Source organism: Amblyraja radiata, chromosome 19, assembly GCF_010909765.2.
Source record: "Amblyraja radiata isolate CabotCenter1 chromosome 19, sAmbRad1.1.pri, whole genome shotgun sequence".
NCBI lineage: Eukaryota > Metazoa > Chordata > Chondrichthyes > Rajiformes > Rajidae > Amblyraja > Amblyraja radiata.
In genome coordinates, this window is record NC_045974.1 from 15,915,168 (window position 1) to 15,936,062 (window position 20,895).

The 20,895-nt window shown below is 44.4% G+C and overlaps 1 protein-coding gene across 1 annotated transcript in view; it reads left to right on the forward strand.

The window, feature by feature from the left end:
* Positions 1–20,895, forward strand: part of dgki (diacylglycerol kinase iota) — a 120,180-nt gene that overhangs the window by 20,501 nt on the left and 78,784 nt on the right. The window contains exons 2-3 of the mRNA XM_033037743.1: positions 18,794–18,902; positions 20,260–20,355. Of these exons, the coding sequence (XP_032893634.1) occupies positions 18,794–18,902; positions 20,260–20,355 (205 nt within the window). The remainder of the gene's footprint in view (positions 1–18,793; positions 18,903–20,259; positions 20,356–20,895) is intronic.

The window sequence follows — 20,895 nt, forward strand, 5'->3', positions numbered from 1 at the left end:
TTGAGTTTATTGCAGTGTATAGTTGAGATATTTGCATGTGAAAGGATGTGAAAAAAGGCGCTCTTTTAGAAAGCAGGTGAGGAGGAACTTCTTTAGTCAGAGGGTAATTAATCTGTGGAACTCATTGTCACAGAGGGCCGTGGAAGCCAAGTCAGTGGATATTTTAAGGCAGAGACAGACAAATTCTTGATTAGAATGGGTGTCAAGGGTTATGGGAAGAAGGCAGGAAAATGGGATTAGGAGGCAGAGATCAGCCGTGATTGAATGGCGGAGTAGACTAAGTGGGCCGAATGGACTGATTCTACACCTATAACTTGTGAACTTGTGAAATCTGATGATTCTGATGTGCACTCACGACTGTCAAATCAAGCTTATTGTCATAAGCATGTCCAAGTTGAGGTGCAAGTACAATGAAAATCTTCCTTGCAATAATATAGAGGCAGACAGCATATGCATAGTCTGGGCATGATAGTGAAAAGAAAGACTGCAAAAACAAGAAATTAGTTCAAAATACATTATTAAAATCCACGATAGTGCAAGAGGTGGTGAGCACAAAACATTGAGAGTTTTCGAACAATGCAATGAGATGGAGTGTGCGTGGGATACACTGGAGGGTAAGATTTGTACTGAACTGTTTGCAAAAAGGGAATTTTATTGTACCTAGGTACATGTGACGATAAAGCACCATTGATATTGCAGTGTGATTGGAGCACTTAGTTACTACAGGGTTGATATGTTGATTCTAAGTGGATGTTTCAGCAAGATGGCGTATGAAATACGATTGTTGGTGTGTAATTGCTTTGGTGTATCTGCACGGTCGCTGATTGTTGGTTGCATTGTGACATTTATTTATTGGTCTAATTGTTTTGACAAGTGTACATGTATATTAGCACAATAGCTCATTGCGAGTGTATGACCATTAATGTGATGGCTGTGTTAGGGGTTCTTGGAAGCAAAAGAATGGGAATATATTCTATATTTGGGATTGTTCTATATTTCAATTAGATCATGACTGACCTTAACTACAACCACTAATGCCCTGGTCCAACATTCTACCCATCTCTGAGTTTCAATTTGCCTTTCCTCAGTAGCTATCAGGTAGGGGGTGACGTTGCCCATTTGAGCTAGCCTTTCTCTGATCAAAAGCTTTCTGCCCATGGCCTATCTTATAATTAAAGGATGTAATCTCTTGTTCTAAGAGTCTCCCTCCAGAGGGAGTGTCTCCCCTGCGAACTCTTTGAGAAATACAAACCTGTTATTTGCGACCTGCGTAGCCTCAATATAATTCTGACAAATCTGCTTTGTACCTGTTCCAACGCCAATTTATTGTGTGGTGTGGTACCCAAAATGGAACGTAGTACATTAGATGTGGTATAACCAGAGCTTTGCACAATTAGAGGAGAACTTTTCTATTCCTGAACTCTTGTGTTAGAAGACAACATTCAATTAATAATCAGCATCTGCAGTTCCTTCCTACACATTTTGTCTGCTCCATGGAGAAATCTCCTCAAGGCATGCCTACCTTGAAGAAGTTCTCCTCCTGAGTCTGAAGAAGGGTCTCTACCTGAAATGTCACCTATTCTTTTTCGCCAGCGGTGCTGCCTGACTCGCTGAGTTGCTCCATCATTTTCAATTCATGTTTTCTTGCACCTTTCCATTAGTTACTAGGGAGCCTTACAATTGGAACTCAAACTTTCAGCTCCAGGGCAGTTCCTCGTTTCATGCTGTTCAGGAATTTTGGGAATGCTGGGAATTATTTCCCACTTTCCCACAATGGTTTCCACAGTTTGTCCACTCTGTTCACCCACCATGTCTCTTCCAATATTTCAGCTTCTACCTTCACTATGTATCATGTCACCTAACTTTGCACGCCAGGAAACTTGGATATAATGCTTATTTCCCTCACCACTTAATCCTAAACATAATCAAAAACTGCAACACCTTCGATTTTTCCAGCACCTGCAGTTCTTTCATAAAGATCTCTGGTAAACATTACTGGTGACATTTTATCAATCCGAGCATACTCATTATCATTCTTGCCTCTCTTCTGACTAATTCTTTATTCAAGTCAATGAATTGCCTTCAATTCCTTGCATTTTTCATTATTTATTAGCAACCTTGTTAAATGCCTTCTGAAAGTTTTTGCAAGAAACATTTCCCAGGTGGTCCTTCATTTACCACATTAATTATCTTTTCAAAAAACCTGACCAGCTTCATCTGACAGACTTGCCCTTTACAATTCCCCGCTGACTTTCTCCAATGCGGCACAGTTGCGCAGCGGTACAGTTGCTGCCTTATGGTGCTAGAGAACCGGGTTCGATTCTGACTACGTGTGTTGTAGTGCTGTATATGGAGTTTGTATGTTCCTGTGACTGTGTGGATTTTCTCCGGGTGCTTCAGGTTATTCCCACATTCAAAAGACGTGCAGGTTTGTAGGTTAGTTGGCTTCTGTAAATTGTCCCTGTCGTGTAGGATAGATTTTTGGGACGACAGATGGCACAATGGGCTAAGTGTTCGGCTGGCAACCGGAAGGTAGCCGGTTCGAATCCCGCTTGGAGTGCATATTGTCGTTGTGTCCTTGGGCAAGACACTTCACCCACCTTTGCCTGTGTGTGAATGTGTGTGAGTGATTGGTGGTGGTCGGAGGGGCCGTAGGCGGAGAATGGCAGCCACGCTTCCGTCAGTCTGCCCCAGGGCAGCTGTGGCTACAGAAGTAGCTTACCACCACCGAGTGTGACTGAGGAGTGAATGAATAATGCGATGTAAAGCGCCTTGAGCATTAGAAAGGCGCTATATAAATCCCATCCATTATTATTATTATTATTAGGATAGAACCAGTGTACGGGTGATCGTAGTTTGGTGGATGCGGTGGGCAGAAGGGGCTGTTTCCACGCTGTTTTCCTAAACTAAACAATTGCCTCAGTCACTCCATTATAATAATATATTCCAGTTACTTTTTGTTCTTGAATCAAACGTCTTGAAATGTCGTGATTAACCCATCAGCAATTTACTCAACTGTGTTTAATGTCTGGTGGACACAGTTGATTTCTCTCTTAATCGTATTAAAGTGTCCATGTTTTTACATATATTGAATATATTGTTTTCTCTCCCACCTCATCGTATTCTTATTCTTTGTTGTAAAAACCTAATGTAAATCAATGGTGGGTGGCGCAGTGGCGCAGCGGTAGAGTTGCTGCCTTATAGTGCTGTCTGTATGGAGTTTGTACCTTCTCCCTGTGACCTGCATGGCTTTTCTCCCGGTGCTCCGGTTTCCTCCCACACTCCAAAGATGTACATGACAATAGGTTAATTTGCTTGGCATAATTATAAATTGTCCCTAGTGTGTGTAGTTACTGTTAATGTACGGGGATTGCTGGTCGGCAGGGACTCGGTGGGCCGAAGGGCAAGTTTCCATGCTGTATCTCTAAGCTAAACTGTTTAGTAATCTGAGGTTTCCTGGTTTCTAATCACATCAAAGTTATTTGCCATAAAGGTGGCCTAATTACTTCTTGCCATCTTCTCTTCCTCTACCTGTTAGAATCTTAAGTATTGTCCTTGATATCCATTACTGCCTTTTCTTCATACTTTTTGTTGCACTTATAGAATATAGCACATAGTGCTGCACAGGACCAGGCCCTTCGGCCCACAATATCTGTGCCAAACATAATGCCATGATATACTAATCTCATCAGCTTACATATAATCCACATCTCTCCATTCCCAGCATATCCACATGTCTATCTAAAAGCTTTTTAAACGCCACTATCGTATCTGCCACCATCACCACCCTTGGCGTAACTTTTCAGGCAGCCCCCACCGTCAGCCTTGCACATCTCCTTTAAACTTTGTTTCTCTCACCTTAAAGCCATGCCTTCTCGAATTTGACATTTCCACTTTGGGCAAAAGGTTCTGACTGTCCTGCCTATCTATAACTTTTCTTCTGATCTGTGGAAGTCTGTTGTACTTTGCCTTAGAATAAGATCTTTGCAATTTACCTCACACAGGTTCAGTTAAGTTTCCACACTAAGGAAATGTACTGACTTTAAACAATACTAAATACTTTTTTGAGCACCTTTCATCTCATAAGAGATGGGATGGAAAAATTGGCACTGCTGAAGAGTACAAGGTATTTTTTGCCTCCTGTCTCCAGTCAGCCATAACTGAATTTAATGCCTCAGTTTCTGATTGCTCATTCCCCTTCCTTACACCAATTATCAGAACTGTTGTATTGTTGTCACGGTTAGATAAGACTTTATTTCACTGAGGGAAGGTAGGTGCCATTAAGGTCAGCCACTTGGTGGCTATCCAGTGTGGTTTTGTCTCAGTTGGCTGGATGGATGCTAGGAGTTGTTTTCCATGTGGAGCAAAGGGGTGACAGGACTTCAGCCAGGGTGGCCTCTGCTCTCTGCTGATAGCCTGATGGAGGAGGTGATCTGGGTCCATGGCACGACGATATAATGTTGCTGCTCGCCTTCAGATCCCTGCAGGCGGAATGCCTGTAAGTATAGGGAGCTGCTCGACTGGAGTAGGTTGAAGGCACCCAGTGATGGTTGGCAAGGTGTTGTTCAGGCTTGTGTCTACTACTACTCCATATGGGTGCACAGTTCTCAGCTGGGGCATACACAAGAGCTAAGGCAGAGGTGCGAAGAGTTGATGGACTGGCTCCCCAACTTGTTCCTGCCAGGCGTCAGATGAGACCGCTACGTGCCATGACCTTGTCGCGGAGACCAGCCAGGTGTTGACAAAATGTATATACAATATACAATAGCACTACCCTACACATTAGGCAGCAACTCCACCGCTGCACTACTGTGCTGCCCGCTAACACTAATCCTGCTAAAATCAAATTTTATTCTATCCACATTCACCTCCACAATCTCCAGATTGTACTATCAATCTACATTCTAGAGACAGTTAATGGAGGCCAATTAACTTAGCAACCCACACGTCTTTGGGATGTGGGAGTAAATCAGAGCAATAAGAGGAAACCCACATGGTCCAGGGAAAATTGGTCAATCACTGACTGAACCAGAGATGAAGAGATGAAGAGATGTAGATCAAACCTGGGTTGCTGGAGCTGCCAGGCAGCAGTTCTACTAAGTGCAACACTCGTTCGCCTGTTCTCTCGCAGGTCGGTAGTCCTCAGAAATTCCTCCAGGTGCTTCAGTTTCCTCCCACGTCCCAAAGAGACATGAGATGGTGGGTCAATTAGCCACAGTAAATTGCTGCTAATGCGTGGGTGAATAGCAGAATCTGGGGGTAGTTGATGGGAATGTGAGGAGGACAGAAAGTGAGATTAGTGTACGTTGTTGGCTGGCGCTCCAAATACCTATTTTCATGCCGTATCTCTTAATTCATTTGCTCCCTAATTTGATTTGAAATCACCTCACACCTTCACTCAAACCACAGTTTTTGACGATATTTGGATCTAGGCTTCCACATGGTGTGCAGCCAAGTAATCCAGGCAGAACTCAAATGAGCATCAGGTTATTAACAAGTGTTAATTGGTAGCACTGCCACCGACACCTTCCATCACTCTGCGGATAATTGGGAATAGACTGCTGAGTGATAACTAGCCATATTGGGTGTCCAGAACTAAATAATTCTTGATTGCAGGTGTTGAAATCAAACCGACATAGTCTGGCTTGTGGCACAATGAGTCCTGACGCACAAATCTTTAACACTGTGTCCAGGTGCTGAATGGTCCAACAGCCTTTATCAGATCTTAGTTTAGAGATGCAATGCGGAAACAGGTCCTTTGGTCCACCGAGTGCTCGCCGACCAGCGATCACAGTACATTAGCACGATCCTCCACACACTAGGTACAATTTTCAATTGTACATTGCCAATTAACCTTCAAACCTGTACGTCTTTGGAGTGTGGGAGGAAAGCGAAGATCTCGGGGAATACCCATGCACGGGGATAATGTACAAACTTCATGGAAGGAAGCAGAGGTTGATGATGGAAGGTTGTTTTTCGGACTGGAGGCCTGTAACGCGTGGTGTGCCTCAAGTGCTGGGTCCATTGCTGTTTGTGGTTTATATCAACGATTTGGATGAGAACGTACAAGGCAGGATTAGTAAGTTTGCAGATGACACTAAAGGTGGTGTAGATGCAGAGGATGGTTATCATAAGCTTATAGTAGGATCTAGATCAGTTGGGCAGGTGGGATAAATGTGAGGTGTTGCATTTTGAGAAGTCCAACCAGGGCATAGTAAATGGCAGGGTTCTGGGGAGTGTGTAGAGCAGAGGGATCCAGTCGGCTAGCTCACCCTTGATCCCATGCAGAACCTTGCTTTGCTTGCTTCCATCCCAATGTTCCCACGCGTTAGTGTTTAGACCTGGCCATGCACCCGTAAATTATGTCTTGATGTTTATAACACATGTTTTAACTTATTGTATTCCTTGTGTCTTTTTTTAATATTGTTTTTTAATCAGTCATCTTTTTCTGAAGTATTTTTATATTACTTTAAGATAAGTGCAGGGTTTAGCTCATCCTTTTTGAATACTGTCCATTATTTATATTCAAACGTTCTCCTCTTTTATATTGCTTTAGGTCAAGGGTCGGCAACCTTGTTCTGCATAGGGGCCAGGACGCATGTCTGTGAGCGGGCCACATCTATCACGTGTACACATGGAACCCGCCCCCCTCCCGCCCCGGATGGCAGGCATCAAATCACGTGTTCATAGAAGGTAGACAAAAATGCGTGAGAAACTCAGCGGGTGAGGCAGCCTCATGCAATCCTTGCAGGTCTCATCCGCTGAGTTTCTCCAGCATTTTTGTCTACCTTCGATTTTTCCAGCATCTGCAGTTCTTTCTTAAATGTGTTCACAGAAGGCGTGCGGCTGTGCCGGCGGCTTTGCGCAGGATGTGGTACAGCCAGAGCTCAGCGCTCGGCGGGCCAGATGATTGCGGGGGAAAAAATCCGCCTACGGGCCAGATAACTTCGGGGTATGGGCCGCATTCGGCCCGGGGGCCGTAGGTTGCCGATCCCTGCTTTAGGTTTTTAAGTATCTACTGGAAATACTAGTATATTACAGTTCACTGAGTAAGTTATGGGTTCTTGCAAACTATGATCCGATGGCTGTATTGGTTTGTTATTATCATGAGAGACTATGAAAAACTTTAAAGCTAGACAAAATTGCTGGAGAAACTCAGCGGGTGAAGCAGTATCTATGGAGTGAAGGAAATAGGTGACGTTTCGGGTCAAGACCCTTCTTCAGACTGATGTGGGGGTGGGGGGGGGGGCGGAAAGAAGAAAGGAAGTGGCGGAGCCAGTGGGCTGTGGGAGAGCTGGGAAGAGGAGGGGAAAGAGGGATAAAAGAAAGGACTGGAGAAGTTAATGTTTATACCGCTGGGGTGTAAACCAACCAAGCGAAATATGAGGTGCAAACCCCATGTTGACAGCCCCTGAGGTGAGGAGGCCACTGAAACTGTGAGGCAGCAGCACTAACCACTGTACAGAACAGGTTTTGAGATGTTAGATCATCCCCACTTCCTCCAGGTTCATTTTTTCTCAAGTTACTATAAATACCTATATCCATTGACTGCAGCTCAGTCAACCATAAAGGTCAACCTTTAAAACCTTAATACTGAATAAGCCTATCTCTAAACTCATGAACCTTGCCATTGGGGCCTCGATCTGTAACAGACAGTCCTCAGATGTTTAGAATTGGTCGTAAGATTTCCTCCACCCTGACCCTCAACATTGGTGCTCCTCAGGATTTTGGTGCTCAGTTCCCTACCCATGACAATGTGACGGAGCACTGAAAGAACTCATTCCTTAAATTTGCGGTCCATATCACTGTTGTTGGCTGGATCAGTTAGAGCGAGGAAATGGAGTACAGGAAAGAGATTGAGAACCTTGTGTCATAGTGACAGAACAAAACCTAGCACATAACGTCAGAAAGATTTACAAAGTTGGTTGTCGACCTTCGTAAGTGCAATCCTGTCCATCCCAACGGTGTTACTGTAGAGATGGTCAACAGCTTCAAGTTCCTAGGTATCCCTATCACCTATGTGGGTGACGTTCCGGGTCGAGACCCTTCTTCAGACTGGTAAGGGATAAGGGAAACGAGAGATATAGGCGATGAGGTAGAGAGATAAAGAACAGAGGCACTTTTTTGTATGGCCAAGAATACCTGAAGGCAACAACACGGGTGGATAAAATGGTTCAGCAGGCATCTGAGATATTTGCCTTTGTGAGGCAGAGCATGGAATACAAGGATGAAAAGTTTATGATGCAGCATTGATGGGGCCACAGCTAGAAAAAAAGTGTGTAGTTCTGGTCACCGCATTCGGGGAAGAACGTAATTGTATTGGAGAGGGTGCAGAGCAGACTTTGCCTGAGATTGAGCATTTTGGCTGTGAGAAAAGACTGGATTTACTTGGTACAGTGGAGGCTGACGGGAACCTGATTAAGGTATGGAAATGATGAGGGGAATGGATAAGGGTGGGTAGTGCAAATACATTTTCCCTTACCAGATGTGTTTGCAACCAGAGAGCATACATTTAAGGATTTGGAGGGGAACTGTGGAAGAATTTTTAAGGAAAAGCTTTTCATCTAGAGGGTGGTTGGAATCTAGAACTTGCTCCCGGAGGGGTTGGTGGAGGCTGAGACTCTTGTTGGGTAGTTAAGGTAGTTGGTTGGGCACTTAAAGCACGATGATGTAGGTGTCAAGCTAAGTGCTGGGAAACTGGATTAGTATAGACAATGTATAGGAAGGAACTGCAGATGCTGGTTTATATTATACCGAGGATAGCACAAAATGCTGGAGTGAGGGTTCAAAGACCCTCGAGTCAGCAAGGTTCTGACCTGAAACAGTGCCTATTTCCCCCCCTGACCCGCCGAGTTACTCCAGCATTTTGTGTGTATCTTTGGATTAGTATAGATATGTGCATGTCGGCTGGCTTGGATGTGGTGAGCCACAGGGCTTGTTTTCCATTCCTTAATCCAACGCCTACTACTCTCTCAGCTCCTAAATTACAATGAGATGTCAGTGCTGAGCTTAATGGTGGAGGTATGTTGGTCTCATACTCTGACTCGACTGTGATTGCCTGAGGACTGTGTCTGATTAGCTTTGTCTGGTGGCTTGTCGCTGGGGCCGTGACAATTTAATTTTAGAGTTGCAGTCGCATTTCGCAGTTATTGTGGGGCCTGTTAATAGCTGCTTTGGTGTGTGGAATGTGTTAGTCTGCTCTCTTGTATTCCATCTGCCAGCCACCTTGTCATTGATTACTGGCATGGGGAGTCGGAAACGTCCAACAGATTAATTCATTTAATTTTTAATATTCTTTGCAGTTGCGATACTGTGAGCTGTTGATGCTGCTTTGTGTTGAGATGTTGAGGCTTCAGCAGATTACTGGTCTTGCCAAAATAAAATCACTGATATTTAGGTTTAGGTTTATCATTGTCCTGTGTACCTGGGTTTAAAGCTTTGTTTTGCGTGCTATATTTTTTTATTTACATTTACATTTATTTGAAGCCTGGATGAATCCCAACTAGATTTGTCAGTAGTTCTAAAAAGAAGCTTTTCTAACCAATATGCCTATTTTAATGAGTAAATCTTAATTGTCTGTGAGAGATAATAGGGACTAATTAATTGGAAACGGAACAACAGGCGTTAAGAAATGCTTGCCCGTGAGGGTGGGATTGTGCGGAAAGCTTCCTGAAGGGTCTGGACAGGATGTTGGGAGAGAGCAGCAGTCATCTCGATATCGATGCGTGGGGGCTGGTGGTGGGTGAAAAGGTTGGATTGGAGCGTGTGGGCAAGGACTCCAACTGTCTGCTTGACATGGGTGGGCAGTGATTGAGAATATTAGTGAAGGGTCCAGGAGGGAGACTGAGGAGGATCATGGAGCAAGGCTGAGATACGGTTTAGTTTAGTTTAGAGATTCAGTGTGGAAACAGGCCCCTTGGCCCACCGAGTCCCCGGCACTAACACTATCCTACACACTAGGGACAATTTACAATATACAGTCGCCAAATTAACCAACAAGCCTGTACATCTTTGGAGTGTGGGAAGAATCCGGAGCACCCGGGGAAAACCCATGCGGTCATGGGTTGAGCGTTCAAACTCTGTACAGATGGCACCCACAGTCAGGATCGAACCCATGTCTCTGGTGATGTATTGAATTGAATTGAATTGAATCCTTTATTTGTCATTCAGACCTTTCGGTCTGAACGAAATGCTGTTGCCTGCAGCCATACATGTAATAATAACAAAACACAATAAACACAAATTAACATCCACCACAGTGAGTTCACCAAGCACCTCCTCACTGTGATGGAGGCAAAAGTCTTAGAGTTACTGTCTCTTCCCTCCTCTTCTCCCTCTGCGCCGAGGCGATACCCCACCGGGCGATGGCATCAGTCCCGCGGTTCAAGCTCCGCGGCCCGGGGGTGGTCGAAGCTGCCCGCAGCTGTTGCAACGGGTGCTCCGGAAAACAGGCACCAGCCTGTGACCTGCGAGCTCCCGACATTGTTCTCCACTGGCCCGCGGCCGAGCCCCGGATCCAGGTCGCCGCCGCCAGAACGCCGCCTCAGCCGCCGTAGCACCGTCTCCGCCCCGCACCGGGCCGCCCACAAGGCAGCGTCTCAGCCCCGCACCGGGCTGCCCCCACGGGAGCACCTTCCAGCCGGGAGCCGGTCCGCCCACACGGCAGTGTCTCAGCCCCGCACCGGGCTGCTCACACGAGAGCGCCTTCCAGCCGATAGCCAGGCCGCCCACATGGCAGTGTCTCAGCCCCGCACCGGGCTGCTCACACGAGAGCACCTTCCAGCCGGGAGCCGGTCCGCCCACACGGCAGTGTCTCAGCTCCGCGCCGTCCGCCCTCACCGGAGCGCCGAGTCGCGCCGTTACCCGGACGTCGCCACAGCTCGAAGACGGCCAGCCTCGCGTTGGTGAGTCCTGGCTGGCTCTACCTCCGGACCCTCGAGGTCGGTCGCAGGTTGGAGGCCGCCAGCTCCGCCATTAGGCCTCAGCGCAGATGGGGGAAGAGAAGGGGGATACGACAAAAAGTCGCATTCCCCCGAAGGGAGAGACAGAAAGCTCTGTTTCACCCTCCCCCCACACACATAACACCACCTAATAACCAAAAAAATTACTAAACTAGACAAAAAAAACAACACAAAAAGTAAAAACAGACAGACTGCAGGCGAGCCGCAGCTGTATCACAGCGCCGCCACTTCCGCAGCTGTATCACAGCGCCGCCACTGGCTGCAACTCTACCGCTGCACCACCGGGCCACCCAGTTTTTCCCCATATTTTATTAATCCAAAAAGCAACTCGTTCAAAGTGACAATTCTAGGCTTTGCTGAAGAGTTTACTTGCACTGAAGGTTGGTCCACATAGCAACCCGTCAGCGTACAATCTGGAATGCAAAAGTATAGCTTAACATATGCTATGAGTCCAGTGCAGAACGGTCCTTAATTAAAATGTAGAAATAGTGCAATACGATTACCACAACTACAGGGAAAAGCACACATCTCCATCCCAGATCCAAACATGGTGATGAGGAGATGTGAGATGGCAGATGCTGGAACTTTAAGCCAAAAGCAAACTCTTGCAAAATCTCGGAGGGTCAAGCAGCATCTGAGGAGGGAGGTGGACAGAGGGAGATGGACGTTTCCAACTGAGTAAGAATCCCGTCCCAAAATGTCATTTATCCATTTACCTCCTCTGATGCTGCCTGACCCACTGGGCCCCTTTTTGCCTAATATGGTAGAGGTGCCTTCAAAGTTAGGGCAAGATTTTAAGATAATGCCCTGTTCATCCTGCCTCTTACTGTGTGAAATGCAGTGCTCAGTCTGCACAGCTTTCCCTTATAACGCCTGGCCCACACAACACGCTGTGGAATGCACCATCAACTCGATGAAATGCCTGCGCTTCAGACTGCGGTCCTGCTCTTCCTTATAAAGCTGTGTTGCTTGGGCTGCACACTCTCAGCTGTTGATGTGACCAGTGCCTGTCATTGGGCATGCTGGACCTGTCACGCTGTAGAATTTCAATCCTCGCCGGCTTTCAGCTGCAGCTTTCTGCACTAGTAGTGGCATTTGTAGTTGGTGCACCGTGTCTCCATAACAACCACATGATGGAGAACAGCCTTGCTTATTGTAACCTGCTTCGTTTGTCACGAGGAGAGCAGTTTCCTGTGATGTGGCTCCTCGTCTGGTGTGTTCGCATTCTGCTTCATAACTCTGTAACAACCAACCCCCACCCCCATCCCCTACCTCTCCCACCTCTCATTAAGAAAGCCCTGTGTTTCACACCATTGCCTCAGGGGGAAAGAAAGGACTGAACAGCAGCAGACACAGAAGGGATGGCTTAAGGAATGTTTGCCTTTACTATGAAAGGTATGGAGTGTAAAAGTAGGGATGTTCTGATGAGGCATAGATTCATACAGCATGGCCCTTTGGCCCACCATATCCATGCCAACCAATGTACGTGGGTCGCATATTACCTTGTTTATGCTAATCCAACTTTACACAGATTCTCCAATACATTTTTAAAGCATTTTTAATAATTGTAATAATAATATGCTTTATTGTATTGATTAATGATTGGATGGATTTTCATTAGTATAATAATAGGTAATTTTTGAGTAATTCTACAACGTTTAGTTTCGTTTTTTTTAGTTTCGAGATGTAGTGTAGAAACAGGCCCTTCAGCCCATCGAGTTTGCTCCAACCAACGATCACCTGTACACTAGTTCTATCTTGCATACAAGGGAGAATTTACAGAAGCCTTTCAGCCTGCATATGTGCACATCTTTGGAATGTGGGAGGAAACTGGAGAAAACTGTACAGAAATGATAGAATTGTAATAAGTGTATGTCGAGTGATACAGAATGAATTACTATAGAAAGTTCTCTGCTTTAGAAATTGGGAGTTCAGATGTGGAGAAATCGGCTTACAGGCATTTCTCAAGAACAAAATCCTTACATAACCATGTGACTGTCTGTACCTATCTGTAGTAGTCTACATCCATATAACCATATGACCATATAACAATTACAGCACGGAAACAGGCCATCTCGACCCTTCTAGTCCGTGCTGAACACGTATTCTCCCCTAGTCCCATATACCTGCGCTCAGACCATAACCCTCCATTCCTTTCCCGTCCATATAACTATCCAATTTATTTTTAAATGATAAAAACGAACCTGCCTCCACCACCTTCACTGGAAGCTCATTCCACACAGCCACCACTCTCTGAGTAAAGAAGTTCCCCCTCATGTTACCCCTAAACTTCTGTCCCTTAATTCTCAAGTCATGTCCCCTTGTTTGAATCTTCCCTACTCTCAGTGGGAAAAGCTTATCCACGTCAACTCTGTCTATCCCTCTCATCTCCTCGATGAGACTATGTAGCCCAAGTTAGATTGGGCTTCTGCTTCGCCTAAAACCTGTGTTCAGTGTGCCAGGGCCAGCTGGAGCTCCCATTTGCACGTCACTTCAATTCCCCTTCCCATTCCCATTACAACCTATCTGTCCTCAGCCACCTCCGTTGTCAGAGTGAGGCCGCACACAAACTCAAAAAAACATATTCTGCTTAGATAGCCTACAACCCAATGGCATGAATGTTGAATTCTCCAATTTCAGAAAACCACTATCTCCCACCCCCCTTCTGATCTACCCATGTTCTTTCTCGCCCACCTTTCTTTCCATTTCCCCTGCCTCCTGTCGCCCAGTACCCTATTCCCCCAACCCTTTTCCAATACACCCAACGTCCCTCCCTCTGGTTCTACATTTAATTCCTCGCCTTCCTCTCTTGGCAGATTCCACCATCTGTAGTCCGTTTTCTCCACATTACCTCCAGCCTTTATGACTCTCTCCATCCATCTCTTTCTCCACTTGATTTATCAGTCTATCTACCAACCCCATCTCATCTGGGTCCACTTATCACTTGCCAACTATTGACCTACCCCTTTCTCTTGCCCCCTTCTACCAGCTCTCTTCCCACTCCTCCCGTCTTGAAGAAGGGTCTCGACCTGAAACATCTTCTGTTCATTTCCCTCCACAAATGCCTGATCCCCTGAGTTTCTTCAAATGTTTACTTTCTTACTCCAGTCCCATTTGGTCAGTAGCTTTCTATGCCTTGGTAATGCAGGTTTCTTAGACGCTTTTTAAAAATAGTGAGTATTACCTGTCTCTACCATTAGACCAGCCAATGTATTCCAGATTCCATTATCTGTCCTGTCAATCCTCCTCAGAAGGAGGTGATCCCTCATTCTTCTAGGCTCCAACGAGTGCAAGGTCAACTTATTCAAGCCTTCCAGCCTTGTAGTTAAACATTAGTACTATTTTCAATAGAGCCGGGAATGCTAAATGACACACTTCAAGCTGTTACGATTGCTATTAGGGAATTTAGCAGTCTTGCGTTAAATAATTTTGAAACTCCGAATGGTTTATTTATTCAGTGGGTCAAGGGAAAAGCCATTTTACAGTTCAGATGCAGATTGGACTGTGCAAATTGGCAAGGAAACTGATTCCCATTATAGCGTCCACCCTTATCGGAGAGCCACAACCATAGATGGCAATTAGAGGACAACCATTATCAGGGTCGTAACAGTTGATGGCAATTACAGGGATAACCATTGTCAGGGAGTCACGGTCATTGTTGGCAATTAGAGGGTCTGGTATTATCAGAGCCTCCCAGCCTTTTGGTGGCAATTAAAGGGCCTCACATTGAAATAGTCACAATGAACGGTGCCTGTTGCTGTGTCTTATATTTTTCAGACAATTTAACGGGAACGCACCTAGGGTTACTTGCTGTCAAATATTCCCAGGAACTGATGTAGATTGCAAGATCTAACATTTCCCAGTTGTCCCCGATATTGGCGTTAGGTATGACATCAACTCGTCCATGCTTAGTAGAAGGGACAAGTCATAGGAAAGTTGATTCCTTGGATGGCAGGCTTTCCGTACGAGGCGAGCTTGAAGAGGCTGGGCCTGTGCTGCTTGGATTTGGTGGAATAAGAGGCGATCGTATTGAAATGTGCAAAACTCTTATGTTTGATAGAGTAGGTTGGTAGATGACGTTTCCGCAGCTGGGGTGGCGAGAAGTAGGAGCCACAGTCTCAAAATAAGGTGCATGCCTTTGGGAAATTTCTTCACCCTGGCGATATTAATTTTTGGAATTCTCTACTTGAGAGGACTGAGAATTCTTAAAAACAGACCATGTTCAAGATGGAGGTCACTAGATTTTTGGAATTGGCTGAATGAATGCAGAAAAATGATCCTCGGCTAGAAAATCAGCCATCATTTATTTCAGTGGTAGAGAAGGCACCAGGGGGCCAAATGGCTCATTCCTGCTTCTGTTCCTTATATTTTAAGATTTACTCCTAAGATGCACATGAACCAATGGAATTGTATATGATCACTGCACCAGAAAGTTTGGTCTGACTGTGTTCTCCTGTGCAATTCCATTCCTTCTTTGGAATTAATGGAGTTATAAAGTTTCACAGTACTTTAGGTCATTCTGTGACAGATGGCACAATGGGCTAAGTGTTCGGCTGGCAACCGGAAGGTAGCTGGTTCGAATCCCGCTTGGAGTGCATACTGTCGTTGTGTCTTTGGGCAAGACACTTCACCCACCTTTGCCTGTGTGTGTCCTTGGGCAAGACACTTCACCCACCTTTGCCTGTGTGTGTGGATGTAATTATGTGAAGCACTTTGGGGTCAATGCAAGTTGACTAAAAATGTGCTATATAAATAAAGACATTATTATTATTATTATTATTCTGAAGAGCAATCAGTTAAGCCCATTTGCTACACCTTTTGCCCACAGCCCTTCAAATTATTTTCTTTAAGTGCCAATTCAGTACCGTTTTCAAAGTTGATTACTAACACCACTCTTCCAGCTCATAACCGCTCTCTGCATTGAAAGATATATTTCCTGCCCCTTGCTCAGTTTTGCCCATCACTGCCCATTCATTGCCCCCAGTCCTTGAACCAATGACTAATGGAAGCAGCTTCCCTTTACTTACCTGACCAGAACCACAATTCCATCCAATCTCCTCTCAAACTTCTCTGCTTCAAGAACAAACTCAGCTTTTCCCGTCCACCTTTGATCTGGAATTCCTCAATCCAGGAATATTTCTAGTAAATCTATACCCTTGCTATGCTTTCACATCCTTTCTTTAATGTGGAGACCAGAAATGAAAACATAGCTACAGTTGTGGACTATCAGTGGTTTATGAAAGTTTAATATGATTTCACTACTTCTCCACCCAGTGCCTCCAATAAAAAATCTCAAGACCCCATGTGCAGCCTTTCAACATGTATCGCCGACTCCAACGGTTTCAGAACATGGACCCGTGAGTCCATTCTCGTCCCCAACACTTTTAGAGAGTGTCATTAATCTACACCATCTCTTTCTGCCAAAATTGATCTCTCTGCTGTTTGTTACATGACATTTTGTTTGGCACATATCTACTCATTTTCATGTTCTGGACAACTTGCAATGGACAAGTAACCTTCCAGTCCGGATGTCTGCGGGGTGTGGGAAGAAACCGGAGCACCTAAAAGAAACGCCACATGTTCATGGAGAACATGTAAACTCCACACAGACAGCACCTGATGTCAGGGTTGAACCCAGGTCTCCGGCGCTGTAAGGAATTGCTCTACTCGCTGTAGAAAGTATACTATCGGGTTGCATCATAGCTTGCTTTGTCCAAGACTGCAAGAAACTGCAGAGAGTAGATGGACTTCTTTATCACTTTACTTCTTTATCATTCTAACTACTTGTGTTGTCACTTTCAGGGTGCTATGGACGTGCAACCCAAGATCCCTCTGTAAATGAATGACCCTATGGGTCATGCCATTCCTGCTTATTACCCCCAGACATTGTTGTTATAACCCTCTTTGTCTCCTGTCATTGCACCATCTTGATCTACCTTAACCGAATGGTGGCATAGACAAGGTAGATCAAATGGTCTTGGTATTCCACATGGATAACTCTACAACTTGATTGTACGAACGCTGAATTTCCCAAATTAAGGTATCCCCAACCCGCCTGTCCATTTACCTGATCTACTTAAGTTCTCTCACCCCTCCTTTTTTTGTCCAACTCAAACCTCCCCCCCATGTGTACGTGAAGTGTAAACGGAAGGGAGGTTGGTTTGTGTGATGGTCTGGCCTGCGCCCACAATTCTCTGCAGTTTCTTGCGGTCTTGGATGGAGCTGTTCCTATATTTCACATCAGATCTGAACTGGACTTTGAACACTGCAGCCACAGTGAAAAAAGCCCAGCAGAGACTGTACTTCATCAGGCTGCTCAGAAAAGCTGGTCTGCACTGTCGCCCTCTCACCCAGGTCTACAAAGGACTGATAGAGAGCATCCTCACCACAGGCATCACGGTGTGGTATGGAAACGCCACACAGACAGAGAGGAAGGCTCTGCAAAGAGTCATAAAGACTGCAGAGAGGATTATCAGAACGGAACTCCCCTCCATGGACACAATCTACACACATCGCTGTCAAAAAAGAGCAGAGAGAATCATCAGAGACACACTACATCCAGCTCACTCCCTGCTCAAACACAAAAACTGCACATACAACCTCAGGCACAGACGAGCAGACAGCATCGCCACAAACAGAACACGCTTTTTTAAGAGCTTCTTCCCTGCAACAGTGAGACTCTTGGCCAAAACAAAATGAACTGATGTCCTGATATAGGGGTTGTGTAAGTTACAATGCTCTCACTTTCCCCTTTATATAGGGTTTTAGGCATTTTCTTTTTTTATTTCTAGAGTAGTATATGTTTTTATAGATTATGTGTCTTCTGTGTGTCTTTTTAATTTTTAATTTGACTTGACTTGACTCTCTGAATAACCGCACAAGAGTTCCTATGTGTGTAAGCACAAATGGCAAATAAAGTTTTTGACCTTTGACCTGTTCCTATATCATGCTGTAATGCATCCCAGTCAAATGCTTTCTACGGCACATCTGTACAAGTTGTGAGAGTTGTTGGGGATTTGCCAAACTTCCTAAGCTTTCTAAGGAAGTAGAGGTGTTGGTGTGCTTTCTTGGCCATTGCTTCGAATTGGGTGGTCCAAGACAAGTTGCTGGTGATATCTAATCCTGGGAACCTAAAGCTTTCAATCATCTCTACTTCGGCGTCATCAATACATACTGGGATATGTGTACTGCTTCTCTCCCTGAAGTAGATCACTATCTCCTTTGTCTTGCTGGCATTGAGAGAAAGTTTGTTGTCGTGACACCTGGTCACAAGGTTCTCAATCTCCTTCCTGTACCCCATCTCGCCATTATTTGACATCCGGTCCTCAACGGTGGTGTCGTCTGCGAATTTGTAGATTTGCACTTCTCCAAGGATGTTACTTGTGTTCTCTAGAGTGGTGCAAAACTGGTGCAAAGCAGGTCTTTGATTCATTTCCCATTTCCTTGTTTACCATTAATAATTTTCCAGACCCTGTTTCAATTGAACCAATGCTAATTGTTAATTCATCTATTTATATATATAAATATATATATATTATATATATATATATATATATATATATATATATATATATATACAGAGGCCATTTTGGTAACTTTTATTTTTTTCTAATTCATGCACACTGTATAAAGAGAGATTCTGCTGCAAACCCAATTATGAGCTGAAGAAAGGTCTCGACCCGAAAGTTCACCCATTCCTTCTCTCCAGAGATGTTGCCTGTCCCGCTGTGTTACTCCAGCTTTTTGTGTCTGTCTATGGTTTTCAAAGATGATCGTCACTTGTGCTTCTTTGTTTTGCCCCATGATCGCTAAAATATTGACTTTATTTGCAGGAAAGCGATCTTGAGATCAGGCCTCCAGCACCTAGCTCCAGATCAGGCACCCAGCGCCATCCCAAAGAACGGACCTACCAGAGAAATGCGGACCAGCCCCGATTGGACTGTGAGTTGTTGATGAATCATTACTTATTAACCCAGCTTCATTCTGCAACAGAAGGACAGGGGTAGGTTAAATTGGGAAATGTTGGTTTGGGCAGCTCAATGGCGTGGCTGGTGGAGCCACTGCTCCACTGTACCAGCGACCATCCATCAACTACCTGTCTCTGCCACACAACTTCACCCTTCACAGCTGCATATGCCTATCATCCTTCTCCCCTCCTGGATCTGCTAATCACTTCTTGCTTCTGTTTCATCCCTCATCCTCTCCACTTGATATTGGCTCTCTTCCCTCTCCACCCTGTCCTATTGCAGGGTTTCGACCCAAAATATCGACTCCAAATGCTGCTCAGTGCTGTGTTCCTCCGGCAACCTTCAGGCTATTCAACACTACAGCCTCCAGCTAAGCTCCGAACTACATAGACTTACGGGGCATTGTTTTTGCCTTTGCCTTATTATTTAAAAAAAATTCATATATACTAAACTAGTTTTTGTTGCTTATTATCATATTTACAATGTTTACATATCTGTTGTGCTGCTGCAAGTAAGAATTTCATTGTTCCATTTCAGCACATAGGACAATAAAACACTCTTGGCTCTTAGCTCAGATTGTTTGTTGCTCCAGATTCCAGCATCTACCGTCTCTTATCTCTCCATTTCTTTTCTCTTTTTTTTTTTAACGACTCCAATTACATATTTTACACCAATTGTTTCACTTCTGTCTTTAAATGACCTTTAATGTCCTTTACTCTTTCTAAATATGTATTTGAAAAAATCATGCATTTAACATGATCTTTGATTTCCTTTCATTTTGCATGATATATATTATATCTATTATCTGATGCATTTCTGCCTTTGGTTCCAACTTAATTCTGCCTCTTAACCAGGTTCTGTTTCTGTTTTGCACAAGTCCATATCTCCTCGTTGTTGCACCTTCAATATGTTGGAATTGTAAAACTCAGCTATATTTCCTGGTTATTTTTTCTCGTGCTTGGATACTGTGGGAACCCCTGGAAGCCAATCTCAGAATTGTTATTTTTGCTCCCAACATTTAAAACATGAAACTTTGTGATTCTTAACTCATGTGCGTTTATTTTCCTCCTTTTCTCTGTAAATCATTTGTTGTAAATCATTTGTCATTGTGCCCGATGAACGCACACCTTGGGATAGGTTCTCAATCTAATTCACAATATCATCAGGTTTTTCCAAGAATAATTAAGCAAAATCCTTAACTTTAAACTAAACGATTACTACCATTTAAATTACTTTTTTCTAACAATGCAGTTATTCTAACTCGATGATTCTGCCTTTCACTGACATTGCTCAAGAAAAATGTAAACCTTTGGTTAATTTTCTATTTGCAGGAAAATGCTTTAAACGGTGACCACATTTGGATGGAGACAAACGCCTCTGGAGATTTCTGCTACCTTGGAGAAGAGAACTGTTTAGTGAAGATAACCGTAAGTGGCAAATGTATTGAACTTTTTAAAAATGAACAACCCATAGTTAGCTTACATAGTGCAACTCATTGAAGAAACTAACTCTTAGCAATCAGTAGTTTAGAACATTCAAGACAAATATTGTCATTTAAACATACCTCATTGAAAATCAATCGCAAACTCAGTCAATGGTTCATGATCTAGAGTGCATGATACTTTTATGGGACAGAGAGGGCATTAGATCTGACAGCAGATCGATTGAAGACAAGTGAAAGATAGACACAAAATGCTGGAGTAACTCAGCGGAACAGACAACATCTCTGGAGAGAAGGAATGGTTGGCGTTTCGGGTCGAGACACTTCTTCGGACTGAAGAAGGGTCTCGTCCCAAGACGTCACCCATTCCTTCTCTCCCGAGATGCTGCCTGTCCCGCTGAGTTACTCCAGCATTTTGTGTCTACCTTCGATTTAAGCCAGCATCTGCAGTTTCTTCCTACGCATTAAGACAAGTCAAGTTGTCATATGCACAAATATAGTGAGGTGCAGGGACAATGTTAGCCTT